The following is a 23,464-nucleotide window of genomic DNA, read 5'->3' as shown; positions in this document are numbered from 1 at the left end:
CTGACCACAAAACCTTAGGTCTGTCTGACTTACTGTCCGAGTGGAAGAAGGCGGAAGCGCCTCAGTTTAATATCATTGCTTCTCGACCTTCACAAAACACGCAGCCAAAAGCCTTTCATGCTCTCATCCCTTCTTGTCCTGAGGCTGCCAGTGCATCCCAGCTCAGAATTATATTGACTGCAAGACGAAAATTCAATCTCTCCCATCCCAGATCTTCCCACTCCTTTCAAGTGTCTTCCTAAGTTCTGTCTTCTCAGCTGCCGACCTTTCCCTGTCTCCTAATCCTGGCCTAAATTCTCCGTTCAGAAGCCAGTTCCCTGCTGCTCTGTTCTTCCTGCTCTGCTGGCCCAGATAGTGCTGCTCCCACTCCCACACAAAAACTGTGGCTCCCGCTTTCCAGAGATTGAAAACCACAGACACAAGCTGCTCTTACCAAAAATCTATCTGGGCAAGACTCCGAAAGCAGAAAAAGAGAATGAGTCCTGGAAAAATGTGTGTAGTAGCCTTAGCAGAAGCATATTTCAGCAAGTTGTTATGGTAAGCTATTGGTATTACTGTCTCTTTAAAATGGAATTAGAAGGTGCCTGCAAGGATTCTGCATCCTTCATGCGTCCTGCATAAGGACTGGTGTCAGGAGAACACGGGAACTATGTCATTTTTCTTGGAATAAATATTCTCTCCCTTTCTCTCTCTCTTTCTTTTTTAAGGTATACATACATTTGGTGCTGTGGGTGAGTATACACTTAAAATAACATATTTTGCTACCGTAGTGTTTTTCATTCATATAACTCTTTAAGAGGAAAAAACAGATGCAGGAAGGCACAAAGCCATTTAGCAGTGTAGCTTTTCAGTTACATTATACATTTGATAGTCATGCAAAAGGCAGTAGTTTTCAAATATTCCAGCCCAAGAAAGCATAACTTTTCACAGTTCCTTTCCATCAACTTCTCTAACTGAAAACATTACAAAGGCAATATAGCTTTGTGGACCAGCCATAATTCTGCAATGGGTCTACAGCCAATCACATCACAACTTGTGTTCTGGTCCTGGCACTGCCACACATTTCACAAGCAACCTTTCCAGACGCTTTCATTACGTCTTATTTTCCCCACTGGTAAAATAAATACAGATCGTATCAGCTGCTTCTCCCAGGACTGCTGGGATGACTGGTGCTGCGTTGATGGAGAAATCTGGATGGACGTGACTAGACATGCACAAAGCGTCATTATTATATTTTACCACCAAATAGGCCCCTGTAGGTCAGGGTTAGACCTTAGCAGACTTTAAGGAAAGCAGATTGGGAAATAAAAAATAGCCAAAGACTAAAGGACAGAGAGTGATAAGCATCTCTTGTTGAAACAGGGGACTGAGAAAAAAATATCTTAGTTTAACAAACAAAGCAAATAGGCAGACCTATCTACAAAAGCAGCAGCAAACCAAAACAAGCTTGAATAGCCCTCATAAAACGCAGTAAAAACTGTTCTGCCTTTAGCTACTGCCTTGTCTTTCCTGGAGCTGGGTAACGAGGCATAATTTGGCACAACGTTTTAAAAAACAGAATGCTTCAGCCACTAAACAACGTTCATTTTTTCTTTCGTTTAGGACAGACTTTCAAGTCATCATTCCCTTGTCTAGTTGGCAGCTTTGTAGCATTTAGTATTTGGAAAGAAAGATTTTTCCACTAGAGAAGTTAAAAAGCAGTGCTGCCTCGTTTCTCCTAACAGATATCTATTTTCCTAGTGGATGAATCATGCCATTTAACTGAAGGCTAAGAACAGAGCCTTTAAAACCCCCTCAGAGAATCTGCTATTTTTCTTGTGCTTACTAGTATCCACTTGTGAATCTGGTTGTTAGTTTCCTAGCAAGAGCAATGGTCTGCTTTTCATTCTGCAGTTATTTGAGTCCTAAGAGGAAAAACATTCTGCTGTTCATCCTTGCTGCTTCCATTGATTTGCTTGTGCTGTTATTACAGTCTATATCAGCTCAATTAAAGATGGCCACTTAGTAGAAAATATTGCAAGAGTACCACAGTATTCAAGCACAAGAACCATTACAGCTGAGCATGATTATAAAAAATGCTTAGACTTGTCCACTTTACGTGGAGAATAATAGTTATTTTGTTATGTGATGGAAGTTACTCTACATTTTATTTTCCTTATAAATTATGGCTAACAACTATATAAAGTCTGGGGACGTTCTCGACCAGGAACCAGTAGTAAACAGAGAAAATAGTGTCCCTAGAGATCAATGTCATGGTTGTACTGAGGTCAGTGCCAGGGGAGAAAGATAAATTTCATTGCTGGCCTGAAGATCATCCTTGAAGCTTTATATCATTTAAATCTCACTTAAACCCTCTTTGAGAATTAAATTGAATTTAAGTGGGCAATTGACCCTGTTCTGGCATAGGAAAGAATTTCTCTTGAAGAGTCTGGCTGGTTTTGTATGGATATCTGTGCATTACAGATATGATTTATGAACCTGATTTAGTTGTTCTCATTATCACATTATATCTACATACTCCCACTTACCTAAGACTGAGTGGTGATGAGATAACTTCCTGAGCGCTATAAGCAGTTTCAGACATGCATGTAACCCTAATTATCTCACTTTCTGAACTGGGAAGAAAAGAGGGGAGGGAATAAAAGAGATTAACTGTTAAATTCTTTTTAAATAGAAGCACTGTTTTTGAGTTGCTTTTGTTTTACACACAGCAACAGATTTCCTGCTATGATAAACTAGTAGGCTGAGAAACCAAAGTACTCACACTGGGATCAGACAGTTACCTTGCAACACACCTGGTCAGTGAAATGGCTTAATTATTTATCATCCAGAGACAGAAGTGAAAGATTGATGAGCAATTTTATTGCAGCAATTTGACAACAGATTTAGGAGAATCAAAGAAGTTTGGAGCTTCATGAAACTTTTCACGGAATGAAATGCAACATTTCTGGGAAAAGTGTCCCCCCTTCCCCCCCCCCCCACCATGAGCAATTGCCCAGAATGAAATAAGATCTGTGCTTCAAAGTTGCTGAAAATCTAGTGACATAGCTTTATTGCCTTTTAAAATCTCAGAAGGCCATAATAAGGTGCAAGTTCTGAGAGTCCATATTCTCCTTCCTCTCACAATCACATTGTTTACAAAGACAGACTTAGCCTCTGAGGCTGGTCCAGGGGGTAGTCTGAGGTTAACGGCTTGAAAAATCTTTGATGCCTCTTTTTCAGTAAAATAGATTTTTAAGTAACAGTTTCATTTTTCAAGATGAAATGGAAGATATAGAGCTTCTCAATGTGATGTAAAAGTAATAAAACTAGTAAGAGGGGCGGTTTGCTGATCAAACTTGCTGATCAAACCTACTAAGAATGGAATCAGGAATATACCACTAAATCAGCATGAATAAGATAATCCAGTTTATTGTTTCCCTTTTTTTTCCCCCCACTTATTTTTTGCTAAATTGTATTGTTACCTATTGTCTCATCCTGGGTAACCGATACTAACTAGAAATGCTTTCCAAGGTACCCTTGGAGAGGGATTCAGGTTCAGCTCTCACGCCTGGATCTCAGCTTTGCTCTTGCCACACAGAAAGCCCAGGGAACACAGAGGGAGTAGAGCCAACTCTTTCTTCCCCCTTGCTGTATAGTTTGAGCTATGGCTTGGCCTTGGGACCTACAACAACAGGTATCAGCCTGAAGGCAACTGGCAGCCAGCAAACCTAGACTAATACACAATCCCCCTTTTGCTCTGCATTCCAGCCAGGAGCAGTATCTGCTGGCTTTGTGTCTTTTCAGCCTGCTTAACTCTTAAACACCCGCTCCCTTACTATTGCAAGTGGAAGAGAGCCTCACAGCCTCAGTAATTGCGCTGGTTCTATCCAATATGACAACTAAACCACCCTTCTGAAAGCCACATAAATACTTCAGGAACCTCTGCATTAGTGGATTATGCACATGCTGAATTAGAGTGGAGCATAGCAACGAGTTATTTGTCACCAAGTACAGCTAGGAATATACTATCACATATCCAGAATGCACTTGACTATCATAGCTTTCCTTTAAGCTCCAAGAGAGCAAATGCTTTTAACATAGCTTCTGGTGTCCTCCGAGCTCATATATTGTGCTTTGGCATACGATGATTAGATAAGCAATGTTCTAGGATAGGATTGAAAATAAATATCTCAAACTGATAGTCTTCTCTCAAAGGACAAGTGTGTCTACTCTTTTCAAAACAAAGCTGCTAATGAGATTACAAACTGTGGCTCAATTTGTGAGTAAGGAACATTCTACCAGGATTCACAAATTTGAGTTCATCCAGCCAGTAATTTTCAGGCTATTCCAAAGTTAAAGTGCAACAGAACACAAATGCTGCTTACACACTGGTGTTGTCTTTCCTTTTTCCATATGTGGGATACCTCTGCTTTGATATCGGCACATAATCTCTTTTTAACACCACATGCAGTAAAACCCTCCACACACACAACTCAAATTCTTGTGCGACCTTAAATATATAATCATTTAGATTTCTGAAGTGGTATCTGGTTTGAAAGAAACTGTTCTCTTGGAAGAGCGTGGCAAAATATCAACTTCAAGTCTAATTTGAGATACTATGCCAATACTATGCTGGCCATAAGTGTTAATTAAGGGTATTAGCAGCACTTTTTATAACCAGGGACTAGCTGCAGCACTGAACATGGAACCAGGGAGCAACGCGCACACATTTCAGTGCTTACAAGAAAGTCAGGACTGGGGCACAAAAATACAATCAAGATCTCAACTCATTCACTTTGCTTACACTTTCAGGCTTTGTTCTCTCCACCATAAAAGACTACATGTGATAGTAACTTCAGAAGGTTGTAGGAAAAGTTACTCAGACATATATCATTGAGTTTTGCTTTGGCGTAACCAACAATGAAACAGATGCATGCTTCTAGAGTACAATTACTATATTGGGTCAAAACAAGCAGGCGTTGGCAGTGCATCAGCATACTTGGCAGCTCTAGAAGCACCTTTCAAACCATCTCAGTCTTCAGAGAGAGCACTCTTCCTGTTATTACACACTACACAGGGAGAAACTGGGAGTTACCTGCAAAATGAAAGAGATTAGGGGCTGTATTGTTTTGAGGCTCAGAAAATTTTTTTTAATCTCAAAGTAAGAGGTAAACATAACCAGTAGATAGCTGCATATATGAAACATGACTTTAAAATGTTCTTGTTTATGTCTAAGCAGGCTCAACTTCTTGTCAAGGAAAGCTTGGATCTCAACCAGTCCTGTTAGACACGTGAGCGAATCTCAAAGCCAAACTAGAAATACTACCCAAAAAAAATCTCACTCAAAAGCCTCATTCTGAGGCAAAGTTACACCTACTTCCTTAAAATCATCTCCTTGAAAAACAATTTGTTCTAAGTGTAGTAATATTAGAAACCGTTCAGGAACTGGAATTGTGCACTCATACCATACCCAGAAAAACACTCATCTCCAAAAAAAATGTTTTCTTCGATGTCTGGCGTGCACACTTAGAATTATTAGTATGTGAAGGGGAAGGGAGGTTCAGCTACTGCCTAGGCAAAACAGTAGTTTACCATTCTAAGAAGCTATTCATTTATCAACTGCTTATAAATCACAGCAGGCACAGTTACATTATGAGCATAACGTAAAAGACTTCTCAGGCAACATTTTTATCTATTCAAAACCTGCCTGTGCAGTCTTGTTTATCTAATTGAATTGTCAGGGCTCACATCTAGATTCCCAGCGTTACAGGAGCCTGAGAACACTCCTGTGCTAAATTATATCAACTTTTATTTACCCAGGAGTGTACTGCTGTGCTCAAATTCAGATCTGTTGGATAGAAACAGCATTCCCCTTAGTAACTTCTGCAGTTCGCATTGACAGCATTTCTTAACATCAGAGTCAAGAATTGCATTGAACCTGATTTAGGGAGATTTAAACAAAACGGAGAAGGTAGAAGGTTTAAATCCATCTCTATTACAGATTGGCTCATGTATTTGTCCATGTTCATCGGAACTGACAGAAGAGAATTTAGGGTTGCCTATTCGTTAATACTGCATATACATAGGACATGAAAGTGCTAGAGGTGACTCTTCTCAGTACCTGGTCTTCACAAATAACTCAATCACACGAAAAGCAAAGTCAGCTTGTGCACAGGTTGGAAATGGCATGGAAAGCAAAAGGCTGTTATATATGTTATCAACTGTACCTTTTTTCAAAAGGTTACTTCTTCGCAGTCTACTCTTTCCTGTAGTTGCACAAAGTTACTATTATTTCTTCTTGTATTTACTGTCAACTAAATGCTAAATGAAAGATTAAACTTGTATTGAAAATGCATATGCAAGAAATCATTATAGCATTTGAAGAAACTTCCAAGGGGGCACTACCCACTTTAGATCTTTGTCCTACAGATAAAACCGCATAATTATACACTTTTTAGCTTATGATTAAACAATTGTTAATTTATATTTTCTACTCCCAGAGGAAGCCTAAGATTTTTGATAAACATCACTGTTTTCTGCCTAGGTATATCTCATGCTCCTATCACATCCTAGCATAATAGGTATAGTTTTCTTCCCAGAGCTCTCCAAGGAGTCTTCTAGATAACAGACCCAAAGACTAAAATGTGAGCTTGAAAATTCTTTCACGGCAAGTCATCCAAAAATTGTAACACACATGCATCTATTTTAATGTTTCTGGGACATCATCTCTAAGTAATGCTATTAACTTTGTGTGACATAACCCTGTAGAAACTAGAAGAAAAATAGGACAAAGTTTACTGGCTTGGTCTTTAGTGTTTTTAATGCATTCCATATCTTATTGAACTACACAGAATGCATATGTAACTGAGCTGTTCTATACTATTTAATGTACATTATACAACTGTGCTCGGTAAAAGGAACAGCCACAATTTACATTTTACACAGGTGACATGGTGTGAATTGGAAACAGACATTGTATTAAGTACCCAAGGTAACTGACCTCACTCACATAAGTAATGATTTTTGACATTCGATTCCAAAACCTAGATCTAGAGGAATAGAAGATGTAACTATGAACCACAGGAATTCTCTCTATTGGCAAAAAAAGGACATACAGCAAGGACAAAGCAGCAGACATATTGCAGCTCTAGGTAAAGTATCATCTCTCAGAACCAAAAAACTTCTCATGCTTACTCAGAACATGCGAACCTCACCTTGGACATAAAATCTCAAAGGAAACTGACTTTAGTCAAATTTATATGGTAGTATTAATGCACCCTTTGCAACAAATTTTTGGTTTTTTTTTCAGAGCAAGCCCATTCAGGCTGCTGAAGGTTTTACTGGCTAGATCCAATGACAGACTAACTAGACTATTGTGTTAACAGCTAAACAATATTTGATTTTAGGACAATTAAGCGTGATCTGAAACTGTAACTAGATCAATTATCTGCTTTTTACCCCATAATGCACAAAAAATTGAACTTGGCCTTTTCCATCTGGTACACTATTGCTATTTTATCCCTAAATTGATAATGGCCAATTCTTAGAATATCCATGAACTTTATTCATGGGCACACTTAGCCTTTAGCTGGGGATCATAAAGAAAGTAGTGATCCGTTGTCTTCAGGAAGGCACAACATATGCCACTACTTCTGACTAAATGCAGGTTTTAGACCAGCTGAGAAAGTGTCTGGTTTGTGTTCTTCCACAGGCCAGCCAGCAGTAGGGCAAGAGAGACAAACCACATACGGGCAGTGGAATCCAAGCACGTCCTTTGCAGTGAAGTGATGTCAGATTTAGACTGGCCTAAAAATCCAGTCATTCTAACTCCTTCAGTTTCTGTCTTGAAGGTCTCTGTATAGACAACTGTCCATAGACAATAGCATTTTATACCTATTTGGTTTTTTTTAAAAAAAATCAATGTCTGACATAATTAACAACTTTATTTGCAATAATGACACTGCAAGAAAAAAGTGGGTCAGAAATAGGAATTCTTGTGCAGCACAGTTGACTTGCTAATTAGAAGACAGATATACACAAATTATACCCCAGAGGAAGCAAAGAGTTTGGCATCTGCAACAGAGAAATATTCCTATGGTAAAGGATCATTATTCAGTAGGGAGATAGCTTTGGTGATTAATGCTGAAAGACTCGTTGTGACCCTAGCTGAGAAAGGATCAAAACCCAGAAGAATTAAAAATGAATCCAGGTCTACAACTTTAAGAGAGAACATACTTCGGGGTTTGTGTTTTAGATACCTGTAACGAAATGAATTATGCTCAAAATTTTGCATCTTAAGCATATAGCACCATTTTGCCTTTTAAAATTTATTACCGCTAAGCAATCTTGCCCTTAAAAATTCTACTATTATAAGCATATTACTTATTTGAAAATATTGAATGGGAACAGAACTATTGAAGTTTCACAACAGTAGCTCTTCAGGAAGAAGAAAGAACACTTAGTAGGGAGCAGTGCAATACATGAAGGGGGATTACAGAAATAAAAAATGAGCTGAATATACCAGGAAAAGATGTTGGGTTCACTTACTAATGAAATAAGCAGTATCACCGCAAGTCTGCCACCATACTTTGTCTCTTCCCAAACAATATGCTCAGGGGTCACAGGAGAGCCTGCAGCGTTCATCTGAACATAAAAGCTAGTCATCTTCCTCAAAAAAACCAAAAAACACACTATGAATCAATTCAAAACACGAACAGATAATCCCTACCATTTCTCTTAGCAAAATACTTTCCTATGAACCTATAATAGCTCAACACTGTAGGTTCTTAAGCCATCTTAAGATACATTGTTCCGTAAGTCATTTGCTAATAATGGGCAGTATCTTACCCAATGGAGTAAGAACAGATATTGTTCCTCTTAAGGTTAGATTCTTAACACTTACAAAGGAATTAACCAAAAACCAACTATCAAAGCCACTATGCTACCATCTATTGTTACATAGGAAAAATGTTCTTTCCCTGCTCTTCCCCCATGGAAAAGGGCTAGGTCCCCACTAATATTTCCAAGGTAACTGTAATAGAAGGAAGAGATGGTAGAAAGCTGCTAGAGAATAAGGCATATTTAACACTTTGGCTTTAAGGAAGTTAAAGGGCCAATAATTCCATGAATTCAAGTATTAATATGTAAATAAGTCTGGTTCCCAGTAGACACTGGTTCAAAGAACTAACAAACCTTACTTCTACCATTGCCCCATTGAGATCTGCTCCTCCAACTTCACATGCACAAGGTGCTACTAACAAGCAAATATTTTTTACTACTCTATACCTCCTGTATGTCAAATAGGCATTAATTTAGCACTCGCAAGGAAAATAAGTATTTTGAGATTCCAAACACTGACATGCAAAAATAAGAGCCCTAGGCAGGAGTTAAAACAGATACTCTGTATAATATATAGCTTTACTTCATCATTACAAAAGTCCTGGCTTAATTTGAACCTGTGTTATTGAATCGGTGTGTTTTAACCTATTGAAGGATCTAACTCCATTTCAGATTTAAAATACCAAGTTCTTCCATTTACACACAACCAGCCTATCTTAGCTTAAAGAATGCCTGACATCTAGTATTAGGTCTCAGTAGGCACTTCCACCAATGTGAAGTATTCTGCATTCAGGTAACTTTATTTGTATAATCTTTTGGAAGCACTTTACTATTCTTTTCTCATCTTACAGTTGAGCTGTTGTTTGAAAAACATTTGCCATCAGCTGATCCCAGAAGAACAAGCGGTGCCTGCATATCACTTCCACAGAAAATTCACTAGGGAGCTTAGTATTTGTTAAGAGGTGCACCTAGAGAACTGTTTATACAGTTAGACAATGAAAATTAAAAGTTGTCTGCAGTATCCCCAAATTTAATTTTAAGAACAGCTATGAGACACTAACTTGCAACTCTGCTGATCATTTCAGAGATCTAATACTGTCCATTTTCAATTCAGTTTACTTGGTTTTTTGCTTGTTTTAGAGGAGTACATGACCTCTTATATATTTCTATTCCCCAGACACACATCGGGGGAAAATTTTTCCCTTAAAAAAGAGTACCACTTAATAATCCAGTTGTGTTAAAGTTATCCACACACTCATCTCAGGCCATTCTTTCTATACAATAGTTTCTTCATGTTCAGAGTTGAAAATGAATGCACTGGAATGTACATATATTCTGTCTAAGATCAGACCCTGGGAGCTGAGTAAAACTAGTCTTAGGGATAACAAAAACTTCCAATATATGTAAAGCATATTATATAGATTAAGTCACATAACATGGAAGTGCAAACCAATGAATAAACAACAAGTAAGCAGACCTCATGAGCAAATTGCTAATACAATGATGAACAGACCCCAGAGTAAGGATAAAAAGAAAACAAACAATCAGCATCCTGGTAAAGAAATCCCCATGATGAACGTCTGCCTCCCAGCCAAGAACTCAGGAGGCTAATGACTCACCATAAACCCCCTTTTCTTCTTAGCCCACCAACTGCATGAATATTTGGCCTGGGCCCTCCATCATGAACACTGGCTGTCAAATCTGGATGCAACAACTGGGGGAGGAAGTGCTCAAATTAGACTAATTTAGTTGCATCATCATGCCCATTCATCTCAGATAGACGGTATTTTGTGATATTTCTGTTCCCACATACTTTGGCAAAGGGACAAGATGGAACATACTTTCTCCTCTTACATGCTGATATTCTTTGACTCGACATTAACTTGGGATATAACAACTCCCCTTACAGAACCATACTCAGAACTCCACATAAACCAAAACAAAAAACAAAGTAGTATTTATTCAGTACTGACAATTCAACTAACATGACCCATTTAAAAATCATGCCATTTTCAGTCTAGATGAAGGCAGGCAGAAGACAGACATTAAACACATACTTCATAAACATTTAAAGCAAATAATTTATTTTTCTTGATTAAATGTGCTAATCACCAGAAAAATTGTGATAAAGAAAAATAGGTTTGTATGTATACATAGTTTTAACTGTACAGATCTGCAAAAATCAGATATTTGCATAGATTTCAGAGCTCCACTGTTATTGTCTAAAAAAGGTTTTCCTCCAGTATTATCAGAAATGCTTTGGTTCATACTGAACATAATAAAACAATACAAATAAAACAGTAATTATTTCTTTTTCTGACTTACTGGAATATCTAATCTTCAAGTTGAACTGGAACAAAATTTGTTTACAAGTAAAGACAAATAACACAGCCTTACCAGTTTTGTTTTGAACAAGGCAACACTCTCAAGAGCCCTACAAAATTTTCCATGATGCCTTGTCTTGCTTCTATCTGCAAAATTTTGTTTAGCTAGAAAAATTCTGAAAGATATCTGCACCCTCAAGCCAGTTTCGGAAACAGGATAGCCCTTTGTCTCTGATTTGTTTTCTTCCTTTGTCAGTAATGACTTCTCCGGTTTGTTTCACAATCACCAGTTTAGGAATGGCTGTTATGTTGTATTTCTTCTTCAGATCACTGGGGGAGAAAAAATAAAATACACCATTAGGGAGCATCTTAGGAAACCTTTTAGCCTCTCATGAAGTAAATTCTGGTCAGTATGCATGGGAGAGCAGAAGTGATGGGTGTCTGGGCTTCCCGAGAGCTTGGAGCACAGAACTGGTCAACACAGGGGGATGGATGAGGCTGCAATAGCAGTTGCCCAGCTTCCTTCCTGTAACCAGAAGTTTACACAGTGCAACTTAAGCAGCTCAGGGAGCAATGAGAGTCGCAGCAGCCTTCCTGCAACTGCTCCTCGCTGCAGTCGCAGCAGCCTTCCTGCAACTGCTCCTCGCTGCAGTCGCAGCAGCCTTCCTGCAACTGCTCCTCGCTGCAGTCGCAGCAGCCTTCCTGCAACTGCTCCTCGCTGCAGTCGCAGCAGCCTTCCTGCAACTGCTCCTCGCTGCAGTCGCAGCAGCCTTCCTGCAACTGCTCCTCGCTGCAGTCGCAGCAGCCTTCCTGCAACTGCTCCTCGCTGCAGTCTGTAGTTTCCACAGGAGGGGAGACTGACTCTTGGGGTCTATGAAGAGGCTCATGTAACAGAAGGGCAACACTCACTCCCACCTTGTGTTTACTGGCAAGAACTGGATGCCTTCAGGTCCCTTCTACTGGATAGGGAGGCAACAAAGGAGAAGGATCTCACTTAAATAACTCTGAGGGAAAATATCTAAAGCTGGTTTAAGTGTGGCCAATTCCACATAGCCATTTTTTGAAATCCTCATTAAAGCATGGCATATAATTCTCTATTGTAAGCAGAAGAGGTTATAATTATAGAAACACCTTAAATTCCTTGAGTGAGATAAATTTTTTTTTCCTATAGAAAGCCTAAGCAATACAAAGATTTGGAAAAAGAACCACAAAGATTTAGAATTAGGAGCAAACATCTAAAGTATCCAGGAAAAAATTTCAATTCCTCCTCCTCCAGACACAAACATTTCTAGTGCTCATTTCTCTATGTCAGGAGATAGAAAAATCCAGATAGTCTTTAAGTCTGAGCTATTTGCAATCTATTGTTTTTTGAGAAACTAGTTAAAAACATTTAAAAGCTATACAAACAGCAGTGTTCCATGAAAGAAATCAGGATCTGTTCAAAAACTGATGAGGAGGGAACCTAGGAAAAATTAATCGGGAAAGATTTCTCATACTGAAAGGCAGGAATTAAATCAGGTCAAATTAATGATATATGGAAATTAACATATGGAATGTTAATACTGGAAGTAAAATTAACATTAGAGGAGAAAAAACCCAGTGCAAACAAAAGATCCAAAGAGAAACAAAAACACTTGCTGATACTGGCACACGATAAATTAGAAGGCCGGACTACTCATTACACGCCACAGAGAAGAAAGTACACCAATGGCAGGCTATCAGCCACATGAAGTAGTAAAACAGAATTCATTGTTTACATACATGAGTTGAAAGAGAGGAGCAGCAGGCAAACAAAAGGACTACGCAGCAACAGAAAAGATATCATGGAACACCACATAGCAAACCATTTGTTGCCTGTGTCATGCTCAACTGAAAAGTACAAGAGAAAAAACTTTTCCAAGGAAAACAGTTTAACAACGATGACAGATTTTGTCCTGTAATGAGCAAACAAAATAAAAAGGAGGAAAGAATATGGCATCTACATCTATTTTCATAGATCCTGAATAAACAGGCATAGAATTCTGAACTGAAAGTGGAGCACAAATAAGTATCTTTATTGAGAAAGAAAACCAGAAAGTCTTCCACACAAGAAATTCACTTAGAGTGCTGTGGATGGGATACGCAAAGCATAAGTTTTGTCTACTTGAAAATAGTAATTTACCATGTAGGTGACAAAGTAAGATTTAGGAAACAAGCAAGCCAGCAAAATCAATATTGTGACTAAGACTCAAAAAACCATGAGCATTGACAACCACCTACTGGCAAGAACTTTAAATTTCTTCCGCTATGGCTTAAGAAGTCTTGAGTTTACTGCCATCACAGCACAAAGCTCTGACGCCAAATAAAGAGCAGAGTTCTCGGTTCAGAGTGCTCCTCAACAGGAAGAGCCCCAGGTGTTTCCTGGAACTCCAGAACCAGTTCACAGCACTCCCACTCCAAATCAGAAAGAAAAGCAGAGGAGGAATGCCTGAAGTCTGCCTTTCAGGACTTCACAAAAAAAGTTAAGCTCCTTCCAAATGTATGGCAATAGCAAAAATATTAATTTTCACTAATACCAAAGAAAGGAAATCATGTGTTGGATATGAAGAAACAGGTAGAAAAGTCAGTTTAGAATGTTGATCACAAGAGTCAGAACTGCCCTAGGGTATTTCCCCACCCCTTTTCAAGCTAAGGGACAACACAGCAACACTACTGTATGCCTATCACAAGGTATATTCCTAGGTCATCCTCCACATGTGGATTCATTGAACTAGATGTTCAAATCAGAGACCAGTGAATTAAAATGAATTTGTAATGTTCATTTGGAAGGTAACATTCAAGAGAATATCTTCCAGCATATCATCTTCACAAGAGATAGTCCAGAAATTTAGTGGTAGGAGTGAAAGCTACTGTCACAGACATCCTAATATCTAACAGCAAAACTGAAGAACAAAAAATCCATTCCTCAGCTGCAAGTAGTGCAGCCTATCAAGGAATCCTACAAAGAGTGCCATCCTCATAGAGGAAGATGTCTTGTCTTTCAGAAGAGGTATCAGAAAGAAGTGTGGCTGACATATTGCAGTTCACTTAAAGTACTCTCTCAAGAGATGTAGTCCATCATGAAAAACGACCTTACACTGGCTTACATCAAAACAAGCAGAAATCAAGCACCTTTAGAAGACTCAGAAGAGAAACACCACAATAAGGGGAGCGCCATCCTCCAAAATATGAGGGATATTCTCAAAAAAAATGTAAACGCTAAATAGAAATGGCATGCCTGAGCACCATAGCTACATGCAAGAACTTCTGCTGTATAGGGCCCAAGTACCATACAGTTTTGATTAACTAGAAAAAATATTCATAGCCATTGTGGAAAAATATCAGAAATTGGTACGTGCACAGCTATTCTATGTTCTCCTTGAAAACAGGAGGAGTTAAAACATCACATCTTTAGAACTAAATAAAGCTCAATACGAGTGTTAAAAAAAACACAAGAGGTAAAACTTAAGTGAAGTATAGACCGGGGGAAATATTCCCAAAACAGATCTTCTCTTACAGAAAGATACAAAAGGAAAGAAAAAAACACAACAGGTGAAGGATACCAAAACGTGTCAGTAAGCTGATAGAGCAACACCACAAAATATTTCAAAAGAAACTATATAGTGTAGCCTAGCAACAGGCTTGCTTGCTTACCAGAGAACTCCAAAATGAAAATAAGCAAAGAATCCCCACAAGACTGTCTGAAGTTCTGCAAAAATAGGAGCAAAAAAATCATTCTAAAGAAAATCCATGTAGAAACTAAGTAAAGTTTGCTATCTTGTACCACTGGCACCATAAACAAGATGGGTGGAAGATGCATTTTATTGGTCCAGTGGACAACAGAAATAGCCTGAGGTGTCTGACACAGCTGTAACAGACAGACAAGAACAGCAGGAAACTAAAGGTAATTTGCCATAGAGACTGGCAGGAACTAACAATTTCCATTCCTAAGGAAATGCTTATACAGCTTATCCACTCCACCACAGCACCATGTATATACACAGCTTCTGGACTGAAGGTAGCTTGCACCCAGACTGAAGTATGCACACAAATGCAGGCAAAATCTGAGCAATCAAAATGTGTACCCGAACAGATCTGCAGAGAACACTTCTTGATCACCATGCATGCATGTGCAGGTGCTTGCAAAAACAGCTTTTTAAAACCTACTAAGTTCACCCTCTCCTGTAGGGATCTCAGATGCTATGACTCACCTGCACAGACAACGTATGTACCATATATTAGATGGGCTAACTCCAGCAGCAATTTATGAAATCACTAGCCATAAATAGAAATATCACATGCCACAAAAGCAAACTCAATTCTTTCAGTAAAATAAAGTGATATAAGTAATGACATTTTTAAAATCAGTTACCTAGATACTTCCAGTTAAGCATTAAAGGTACCTTCAGCATCTTCCCGAATGGAGAAGTCTAAGGCCCAAACAGAGAAAGCAGAAGAGAAAACTGTATAAAAGAAAGCTGGGGGACACTGAACTAGCAACATCAGTGCAGACACAGAATGTTTTAGCTAAATACTGTTAGAGATCAGTCCTTGGCCGTACAGAGGGTTAGAATGTGAGAGGGCAATCTTTTATTTATATATGAAATACAAAAATCTAAGCTAAGATTATTCAGACAAATTGGAAAAAGTCATTGTAATTGTTAGGTCTTTGATTCTGAGAAGCCTAGATGAAGGTTTTGAGGGCAAAGTTTTTATGCTACTAGCTGACTAGCTGTATAAGAGGGTTTAAGACTTATATGCAAGAAGGTTTTTGATATATAGACCACGTAACACACCATTTCCATTCCAAATATGGTACTAACCATAAATATTGTATGCTAGGATAATGTGATAACATTTTGACAATATTGGAACTTAACAGCTTTCACTGACTATTTTCGCATGTTTAAATGGTAAGGTTAAGCAGCCACTCTAAGAAATATAAAAAGGCTTTTCTGAACGAAATGCCACGCTTAGCATTTTGCCTCATGACAAACTTATGGCACAAGTACCAAGTCATAAGCTATGAAGCAGCAGACAAAGGGGGAATTTAAGCATTTTTGTATATTGGACAGAGATTCCTGACAGTGATGCTTCATTGTTAATAGCTAGTTTTGTTGTATACAATGTTTTTATTCACCTGTCTTTGAACAGTCTTATATTTCACCCATTCTGTCAAGGCCTTCACACACTTATTAGACAGAACTAGAATGAAACATGAGCTCATATTTTAATTCAAAGAGCAAAGAAAGCTTAAGTCATTTCTTACTCCCTGCTCCTTCAAAAAAATACATAGTTAGTACACACAAAGGAAACCAAAAAGTAAAACAGAGGAAACCAAAGGTGATATACTTTTGTAATATATGACAAAGTGATAAACTTACATTCAAAAGGAGAGCATAAGGCTCTAGCTCAAAGGACCTTTATCTCTAAGTGTCAGAAGCCTTGCTAATCTGCTTCTAGCAGATTACACCGTAACACACAGCTCCACCTTACACCGTAACACACAGCTCCACCTTACACCGTAACACACAGCTCCACCTTACACCGTAACACACAGCTCCACCTTACACCGTAACACACAGCTCCACCTTACACCGTAACACACAGCTCCACCTTACACCGTAACACACAGCTCCACCTTACACCGTAACACACAGCTCCACCTTACACCGTAACACACAGCTCCACCTTACACCGTAACACACAGCTCCACCTTACACCGTAACACACAGCTCCACCTTACACCTTGTTTTAGCAGTGAACTGTTTGCATTGTTAAATGTTAGGGGGTTTATGCTTGTTTATGTGACTAAGAATGGGGCTTAATTTTAAGATGTCTGTTGAGATTTCCAGATAACAGTTGAAAGGGAACTGTTGAGGCTATAGTTCTGAACTGCTCAGATATCTTCACCTTCTTCCTTCTACCTTCCTCTTAGCCTCTCTCTCAACTCTGTAGGTACCAATTCACCCTCACACCTAAAGCTTCTGAATCAAAGCTTAAGCAGGCCCTTTTTATTTTCCTTTTTCAGTAATCTTCTGGGATTCTGATTTTCATTGAGGTGGACAGAACACAAATCCAGAACACACCTGCCTATCTGGCAGCCTGCAAGAACTACTAGCGTGCCATGCACAGCCCACAGAAAGAATGACTGATTTCAGCAGGGCTTCGTATAAACAGCACAGCTGTGGACCTCAGTAAAAACACGGATCCTCATTTGCTAAAATTGGTTGTTAACATGTGCCTTCCTACTCCTCTCCGCTAGCCCCTTCCTTTTCCCTGTTGTTCACTTCCTTCTGGATTGTCTCCATTCCCCCCCCCGCAAGGATCAAAAGCCCATGCCTCCAGCATCAAAATCAACATTTAAGTTGAAAGCAGTCAAGTCATCAGGACCTTTATTTCTTGTTACTCATACTACAGACTATATGAAGTAGTAAAGGTGCAGCTGCACCTCAGGAAAATACTCAGGATTACTGGACTGTTAGTGAAGAGCCCTGAGATCAAGCTCTGAATTCAGATTTTTGCTTCTCTGCAGGTACATGCAAAGCATTACACTTAGTACACTTAGTCCACTATGTTGTGGACTATTTCTTGACACAATTCACCCCAAAAATCATTCCAGATTTCCAAGTATAGATTGCATTATAGATGGCAAATTTAAAATTGGCTCTGTTGTCGCTAGAAGGAACTTCAGACTGCACTGCAAATACATCTTAAGCATTGAAGTCATTAGCTAGCATATTTTAACTTCATTGAAACTTTTAAAGTTTAAACTTTAAACTCATTTAAAGTTAACTTCATTTAACTTTAAAAAACATCCTGTTCTAAATAGCCAGACTGATTTTACAATTATGTTCTTGTTGAGCATTAAAGTAACTAGCATGAATTATAATCTGGTTTTAACCAACACATCTGTCTAGTCTAATGCCTGCTATGACTCACCAGTATCTCTGGAGTCAAACTACCAATTAATTCAAGTTAAGCTTCTTAGGAACTCCTTTATTGTTGTATCTAGGTATCTAAGAAAACTTCAAAGTCATTGACTTTTTACACCCCTCTGCGCTTTGCTCTTTAATCAGCCCCTTCAAACACCACAATATCACAGCTACATGACAGGACAGGCTGTGTTCCTTAGCAGGATTCTAAAGGACTTTGTGGACTGCCATAGAAGAGAGAGTTATCTCCATACCCAAGTCATGTGGAATGGAGGTAAGTCACAGCACAGTTAGAAAGAGAACCCTAATCCCAAGAGGTTGAAGCTGTAAACACATTCCTGCGGCCAGGCCAAACAGCTCGCTGGTTGCAATACCTGTCTGAATCCCATTAGTAGTGGCCAAATACAGTCACTACCTGAGGAGCATCTGGAGAACTACAGAAAATAGCATTGTTATTTTAATCTACTTTTGAGTTAGCGGAAGCTGTCATTGAAAAGACAGACCTAACATTAACTCACAGCATCCTCAGTAGCACCACCCGCAAAAGAACCGACAAAGGATGAAACAGCTTCAGGTTGTCTGCTCTTGAGGCAGTCAAAGTACACTGACAAAACAACATTAGTTAACCTACTCTGAGTTGAATGAGCAGTTAGGGAGTTAGATAGCTCTATACTGGGTAGCACACAGGTATGGATCTAGTGTTAAATGAAATAGCATAGTTACTAGAAAAACGGGAATTGAGTCTTTTGTTAGCTGTAACCATAAGACTTCCAAATCTTCTTCTTGACTTTAGTTACCCAGTCCTTGTTTGAAAGCCATGCATACCCCTTGACTTTGATGACATCTGTAACAGTGAACCCTACTGTCTATGTGCATTTTATCTGAAAGGAAGGAAGTTTCTCTTTACCAGTTTTGAATTCACCACTTATTTCACTGCATGAAACCTTGCTGTTCCTACTTTACAAGATATAGACTATCTGTACCTTCTACTTCTGCTATATAGCCCAAAGTTTAAAAAAGTGTAAAAAAAAATCCCATCTTTTCAGTCTCCAATTACAGGTATTTCAGTGCCCCTAAACAGTTTGTATCTGTAATCCCACTCTATCCTTCTTGAGATGAGGTAAATCATACTTCCGACGGTACTTCAGGCAGATGCTGCATCCCTTGACCTACAGTAACAGTTTTTGGTATTAGCATGTGCAAACAACAGGATAAAGGATAACATCCCTTTTCTTTGTTGTTTTGACCTCAGCAGCAAATTGAGGAAGCTGCCTTCATGAACACCTATTTGGAAACCTACAAGCACAGGACTTTCTCCCTCCAACTTTTACCATTTGTGTTTGTCACAGCCAAACTGTGACACCTGTTATTACATTTCCTCCTCACCTAGGTTACCAGCATCTCTGAAATTCTTCATAGCTTGCTCTGCTCTCCTCCAAGTTCATCAGCTGTAACTTTTACTAATCCTTCCTCTGCCTTTATTCCAGAGGATTAATAAATTAGACAACCCAGCACATCCTTAATGATAACTTCTTCTGGACTAAAACACAATCACTTGATCCTTACTCCCCATTAGTGTTTTTTGGATTCACTATCTATGTCACCTTGTTATTACTCAGGTCCTTCATTGAACCTTCCTTGACACACATCTTTTAATGCCTCAATTATGTAAAACTAACTGTCCTTTATCCATTGCATTCTTTACATACGTAACATGTTAAAGCCAAGATACTATTTTGAGGAAAGTAAGTTTAGTTTTATTTCAGCTAGAGCCTACCTAGAAGTAGGGGAGAGCCAGCTAGTAACAGAGCCACTCTTTAGAGAGCAGGATGAAAGCAGAACCAGACTGTTCAGATGCTGGATTAGCAGTTACTGGCATTTTACATTACAGAAGACGCTGCAACCCGAATTTCTTCCTGTACAAGGAGAAGAGAGAGACTGGATCAGAAGGGTAGGGGGTAGTCCTGTGGAGATGCTGTATCTGAGGCTTGACAGTTAGAGCTACCTTATTAAGACACCAGTACTTTTTGTTCTCATGTATACTTTAGAAACAGGGATACTAACAAAGATGAGGGGGAGGGCACAGCGGTTGAAACCGGACACGCTCTCTCTAGCTGTTACTGCCTCGAGCACCTGCGAGGGAGGCCCGGGGCCGGCGGTACTCACTGCTTGTAGGGGTCGTGGTAGGGCAGGGCCAGCCAGTCGCCGTGCATGGCGCGCATGTAGCCCGCCATCTCCTCGGCGCTGTGGTCGGACGAGACGAAGACGACCTCGAAGGGGGCGGGCGGCTCGCTCTCCTCCAGCAGCTCGGTGTAGAAGTCGCAGAGGACGGGGGTGAAGTCGCGGCACGGGGCGCACCAGGCGGCCGAGAAGTACAAGCCCACCACCTTGTTCTGCAGGGCCTCCTCGGGGTCCACGCTGCGGCCGGCCTTGTCGACGAGGAGCCGCCCGCTGAACACATCCACCATGCTGGCCCCGCCGGCGACCCGGGCAGGGCGCTTCCTCCTCCCGCTGCCCTTACGCCGCCGCCGGCCTTCCCGGCTCGCTCCTCCGGCCGCTGCCCGCCGCCGGCTACCTGAGGGGACACAGCACGGGGAAGGGTGGCACCGCGACTACGAGGCCACACGGCGCCCCCCTTCCCATCTCGCCCCCCAGCAAGGCGAACACGGGACCGCGGCGAGGGCGCCCGCCGGGCCGGGCCTCCCCGGCGGCAGCGCGCCGCTCACCTCGCCCAACGAAACGGCTCCGCGCGGCTCCCGCATGCCCGCGCACGCCACGCCCCCCCTCCCCGCCGGGGCCGCGCGGCGCCCGCAGCCCCTCTCCCCGCCCCCGCCGCCGGCCTTTATAGCCACCCGCCGCCGCCGGCCCCGCCCCCTTCGACTGACAGCAGCTCCCGCCAATTGGCCGCCGCGGGCGGGCGGGCGGGCGGGGCCGCGCCCCGCCCCCTGCTCGCGTCCTCGGGCCGGGGGATAACGGACCCAACAACGGTCGGCGAATTGGAATCGCGGCGGCAGCGCTACACGCCCGAGGGGTCCGCCCTCACCTCACTGCCCGCTGCGGCCGGCCGGGCCCCCGGCTCAGCGGACCTCCCCGTTCCTCCCTCGGGCCGTCCTGGTTCTCTTAGGCAGGAAACCCTGCTGTTGGGGCCGAACACATGGGTATGGCACACGCAGCAGCGTAGGCGGCCGGTATTTTTAACCGTGTAGGGTTACAACTAAAGAGCGCCCACCCGTGCCCGCCCGACTCGCCCACTGAGCAACGTTTCTCTACAGCTGTGTTACCCCTCCAGCAAGCAGACGCTGCTACCGTAGTCCAAAAAAACATAGCGTTTTTCAGAAGAGTTTTTGGAAGTACAGCTTCTCCGTGCAGATTTTATCCTGCTAAACCTTACCAAACAAATAAGATTAATGCACAGGCACGCAGTCTGGATGTACTAAATACAGGCGATCAGGTGATTATCTAAAGCACAGTGAAGTATTAAGGTCAATGAAACGTTCAGGGGCAGGGAGCTGTGAACGTAAGCTATTTGGCTGGGAAAGGATTGCCGGAAGAGCCTACTTGTACAGGGTGGTGTTTTCTAGGTTACCTAGGATCAAGCTGCTTGTTTCACAGGAGGGAAAAATGATCCTATTCATTTTCCTCATAGGCATATATTATTGCCTTAATAGGCTATTACTGAAAACAAGGCTTGATGAACGTTTGATTTTCCTCATTTTTCTGTAAATGCATAAAGGCAAAGTTGCCTTTTTGAGAAAGTAAAGTACCTTTCAAGACTTATTAGAAGTTCAGTATTTTCGATAAGTTTAGTAAGTTAAACAGTCCAGTCTATCTCATACTAGCATCAGATCTCTATCTTTTCACAGAATTGACCCTCTCTCTCATGAAGATATCATCCAAAGGCTGGGATCTGCTTTGGCAGTTTTTGCTGGACATATGCCACTGAAATCTGCTTGTGTAAGAGGCTAGCTATTCTCTATCCAAGGAGAGGAGAAAGCCTCATTTTATTCCAGAGAGTTTACCGTGTGTTTGGCTTGAATAATGTCTTTTGACCCCCAGCTGATACTGAGAAATTAATAAAAATATCTTTATATTACACATACACAATCTTTTTTCTCTCTAAATCAACCAGGATAAAGGAAATTAATGGAGCAAGATTTGGCTATAGGAGATTCTAAATTTTAATTAAAGTGAAATGATGGGATGATAACCACACTTGGTACATAGTCTCATTTTTGTAAATTACACAGTAACTGATTTAAGAAGAATACGAGAAAGTATCAATATCCCACAAAAACAAGTGCTATTTATACTACTTCAAGGTTCTAATTATGAGGCTACTTAAGAATTTTTTTTCAACTATGGCTCCAACTGCATTGCAATCTTTGAATATTCAGTTGATATCCCCCTCTCCCCTCCCCGCCCCCCTACCTTTTTTTAAGCTGTAGTCCTTCAAAAATCTATCAATCAGTTGTACATTTGGAAAAGACAGACTAGTGCCAGGTGTATATCATGATAAAAATACTGAACATTAGACTGGAACTAAGGAAAATGCATCTATACCACATCTACAGGTTGGAAAGCTGATTATCCAGGTACTATACCATACGATGAGACAAGGACATACAGAGATCATCTTTTAGGCCTCTTTTTCCCTTTGGGCTTGCAGGGAAAAATTCCCAGCTACATACAACTCCACAGGGAGAAACAACTGGATGCACAAGGGTGAGCGTAGAGCTGTCTGTACAGAGGTTGATGACAAATGTAACAAGAAGGAAAAGGAATCCAGGCTGGCAGTGCATATAGCTAAAGAAGTTTGATACTTTGCTGCTTTCTGTATCAGTAACTTGCTGAAATCCTATCTGCATGCAAAGGCAACCACTGTTTTCTGGTATTTCTTCTCGCTAGTGCCAAGGACAATCTCATATATGAGAAGTGATCTGTACTATCGTCCGTAAATTGTGTTAGATTATTATACCTCCTCCCTCCCCAAGCATAGAAGGAACAGAAGAAAAGAAAAAGGTTTAGAATTTACTTTAAAATTTGCTTGGATGGCTGTATGGCCAGAACGACACCCTATCTATGTAGGAAGCAGGCACATGCACACATTTAGCATGTGAAGAAAATTATAAGTCATTGGCTGATGTGCTTCAGATCTTAAGTCTCAATGACAGTCAAATTAAACTTCTTGAAACTATTTAAAAAGTAACTATTAAACCTGAGAAACCTCTTTGGGAGGCTTAGTGTGATCAACGCTGCCAGGACATCACAGATTCACAAAAAAAAAACCCAGCGTGAAATCACAAAAATCATATCTTGCACCTCCCTTTGATTTGATTGCAAAAACAATGACACCAACATGTACCAATA

At 40.6% G+C, this 23,464-nt stretch overlaps 1 protein-coding gene across 2 annotated transcripts; it reads right to left on the bottom strand.

Moving 5' to 3' along the window:
• Positions 1-3,001: 3,001 nt before the first annotated feature.
• LOC104150291 (nucleoredoxin-like protein 2) lies at positions 3,002-20,909 on the bottom strand. 2 transcript variants are annotated; one of them, XM_068925561.1, is made up of 6 exons: positions 20,824-20,901; positions 20,264-20,672; positions 11,218-11,474; positions 10,440-10,534; positions 8,530-8,650; positions 3,002-5,077 (listed from the first exon to the last, which is right to left on the bottom strand). In XM_068925561.1, the coding sequence occupies exons 2-3, from the start codon at positions 20,563-20,565 to the stop codon at positions 11,306-11,308; spliced, it is 471 nt and encodes a 156-aa protein (XP_068781662.1). In that variant the 5' UTR covers positions 20,566-20,672; positions 20,824-20,901; the 3' UTR covers positions 3,002-5,077; positions 8,530-8,650; positions 10,440-10,534; positions 11,218-11,305. The 2 variants fall into 2 exon arrangements, with proteins under 2 accessions (XP_068781662.1, XP_068781661.1); XM_068925560.1 differs by lacking the exons at positions 3,002-5,077; positions 8,530-8,650; positions 10,440-10,534 and having other exon boundaries at positions 10,884-11,474; positions 20,824-20,909.
• Positions 20,910-23,464: the final 2,555 nt, after the last annotated feature.

The sequence above is a fragment of the Struthio camelus genome, chromosome W (genome assembly GCF_040807025.1).
Source record: "Struthio camelus isolate bStrCam1 chromosome W, bStrCam1.hap1, whole genome shotgun sequence".
Classification (NCBI taxonomy): domain Eukaryota; kingdom Metazoa; phylum Chordata; class Aves; order Struthioniformes; family Struthionidae; genus Struthio; species Struthio camelus.
This window is presented reverse-complemented; position numbering and strand designations above follow the sequence as displayed.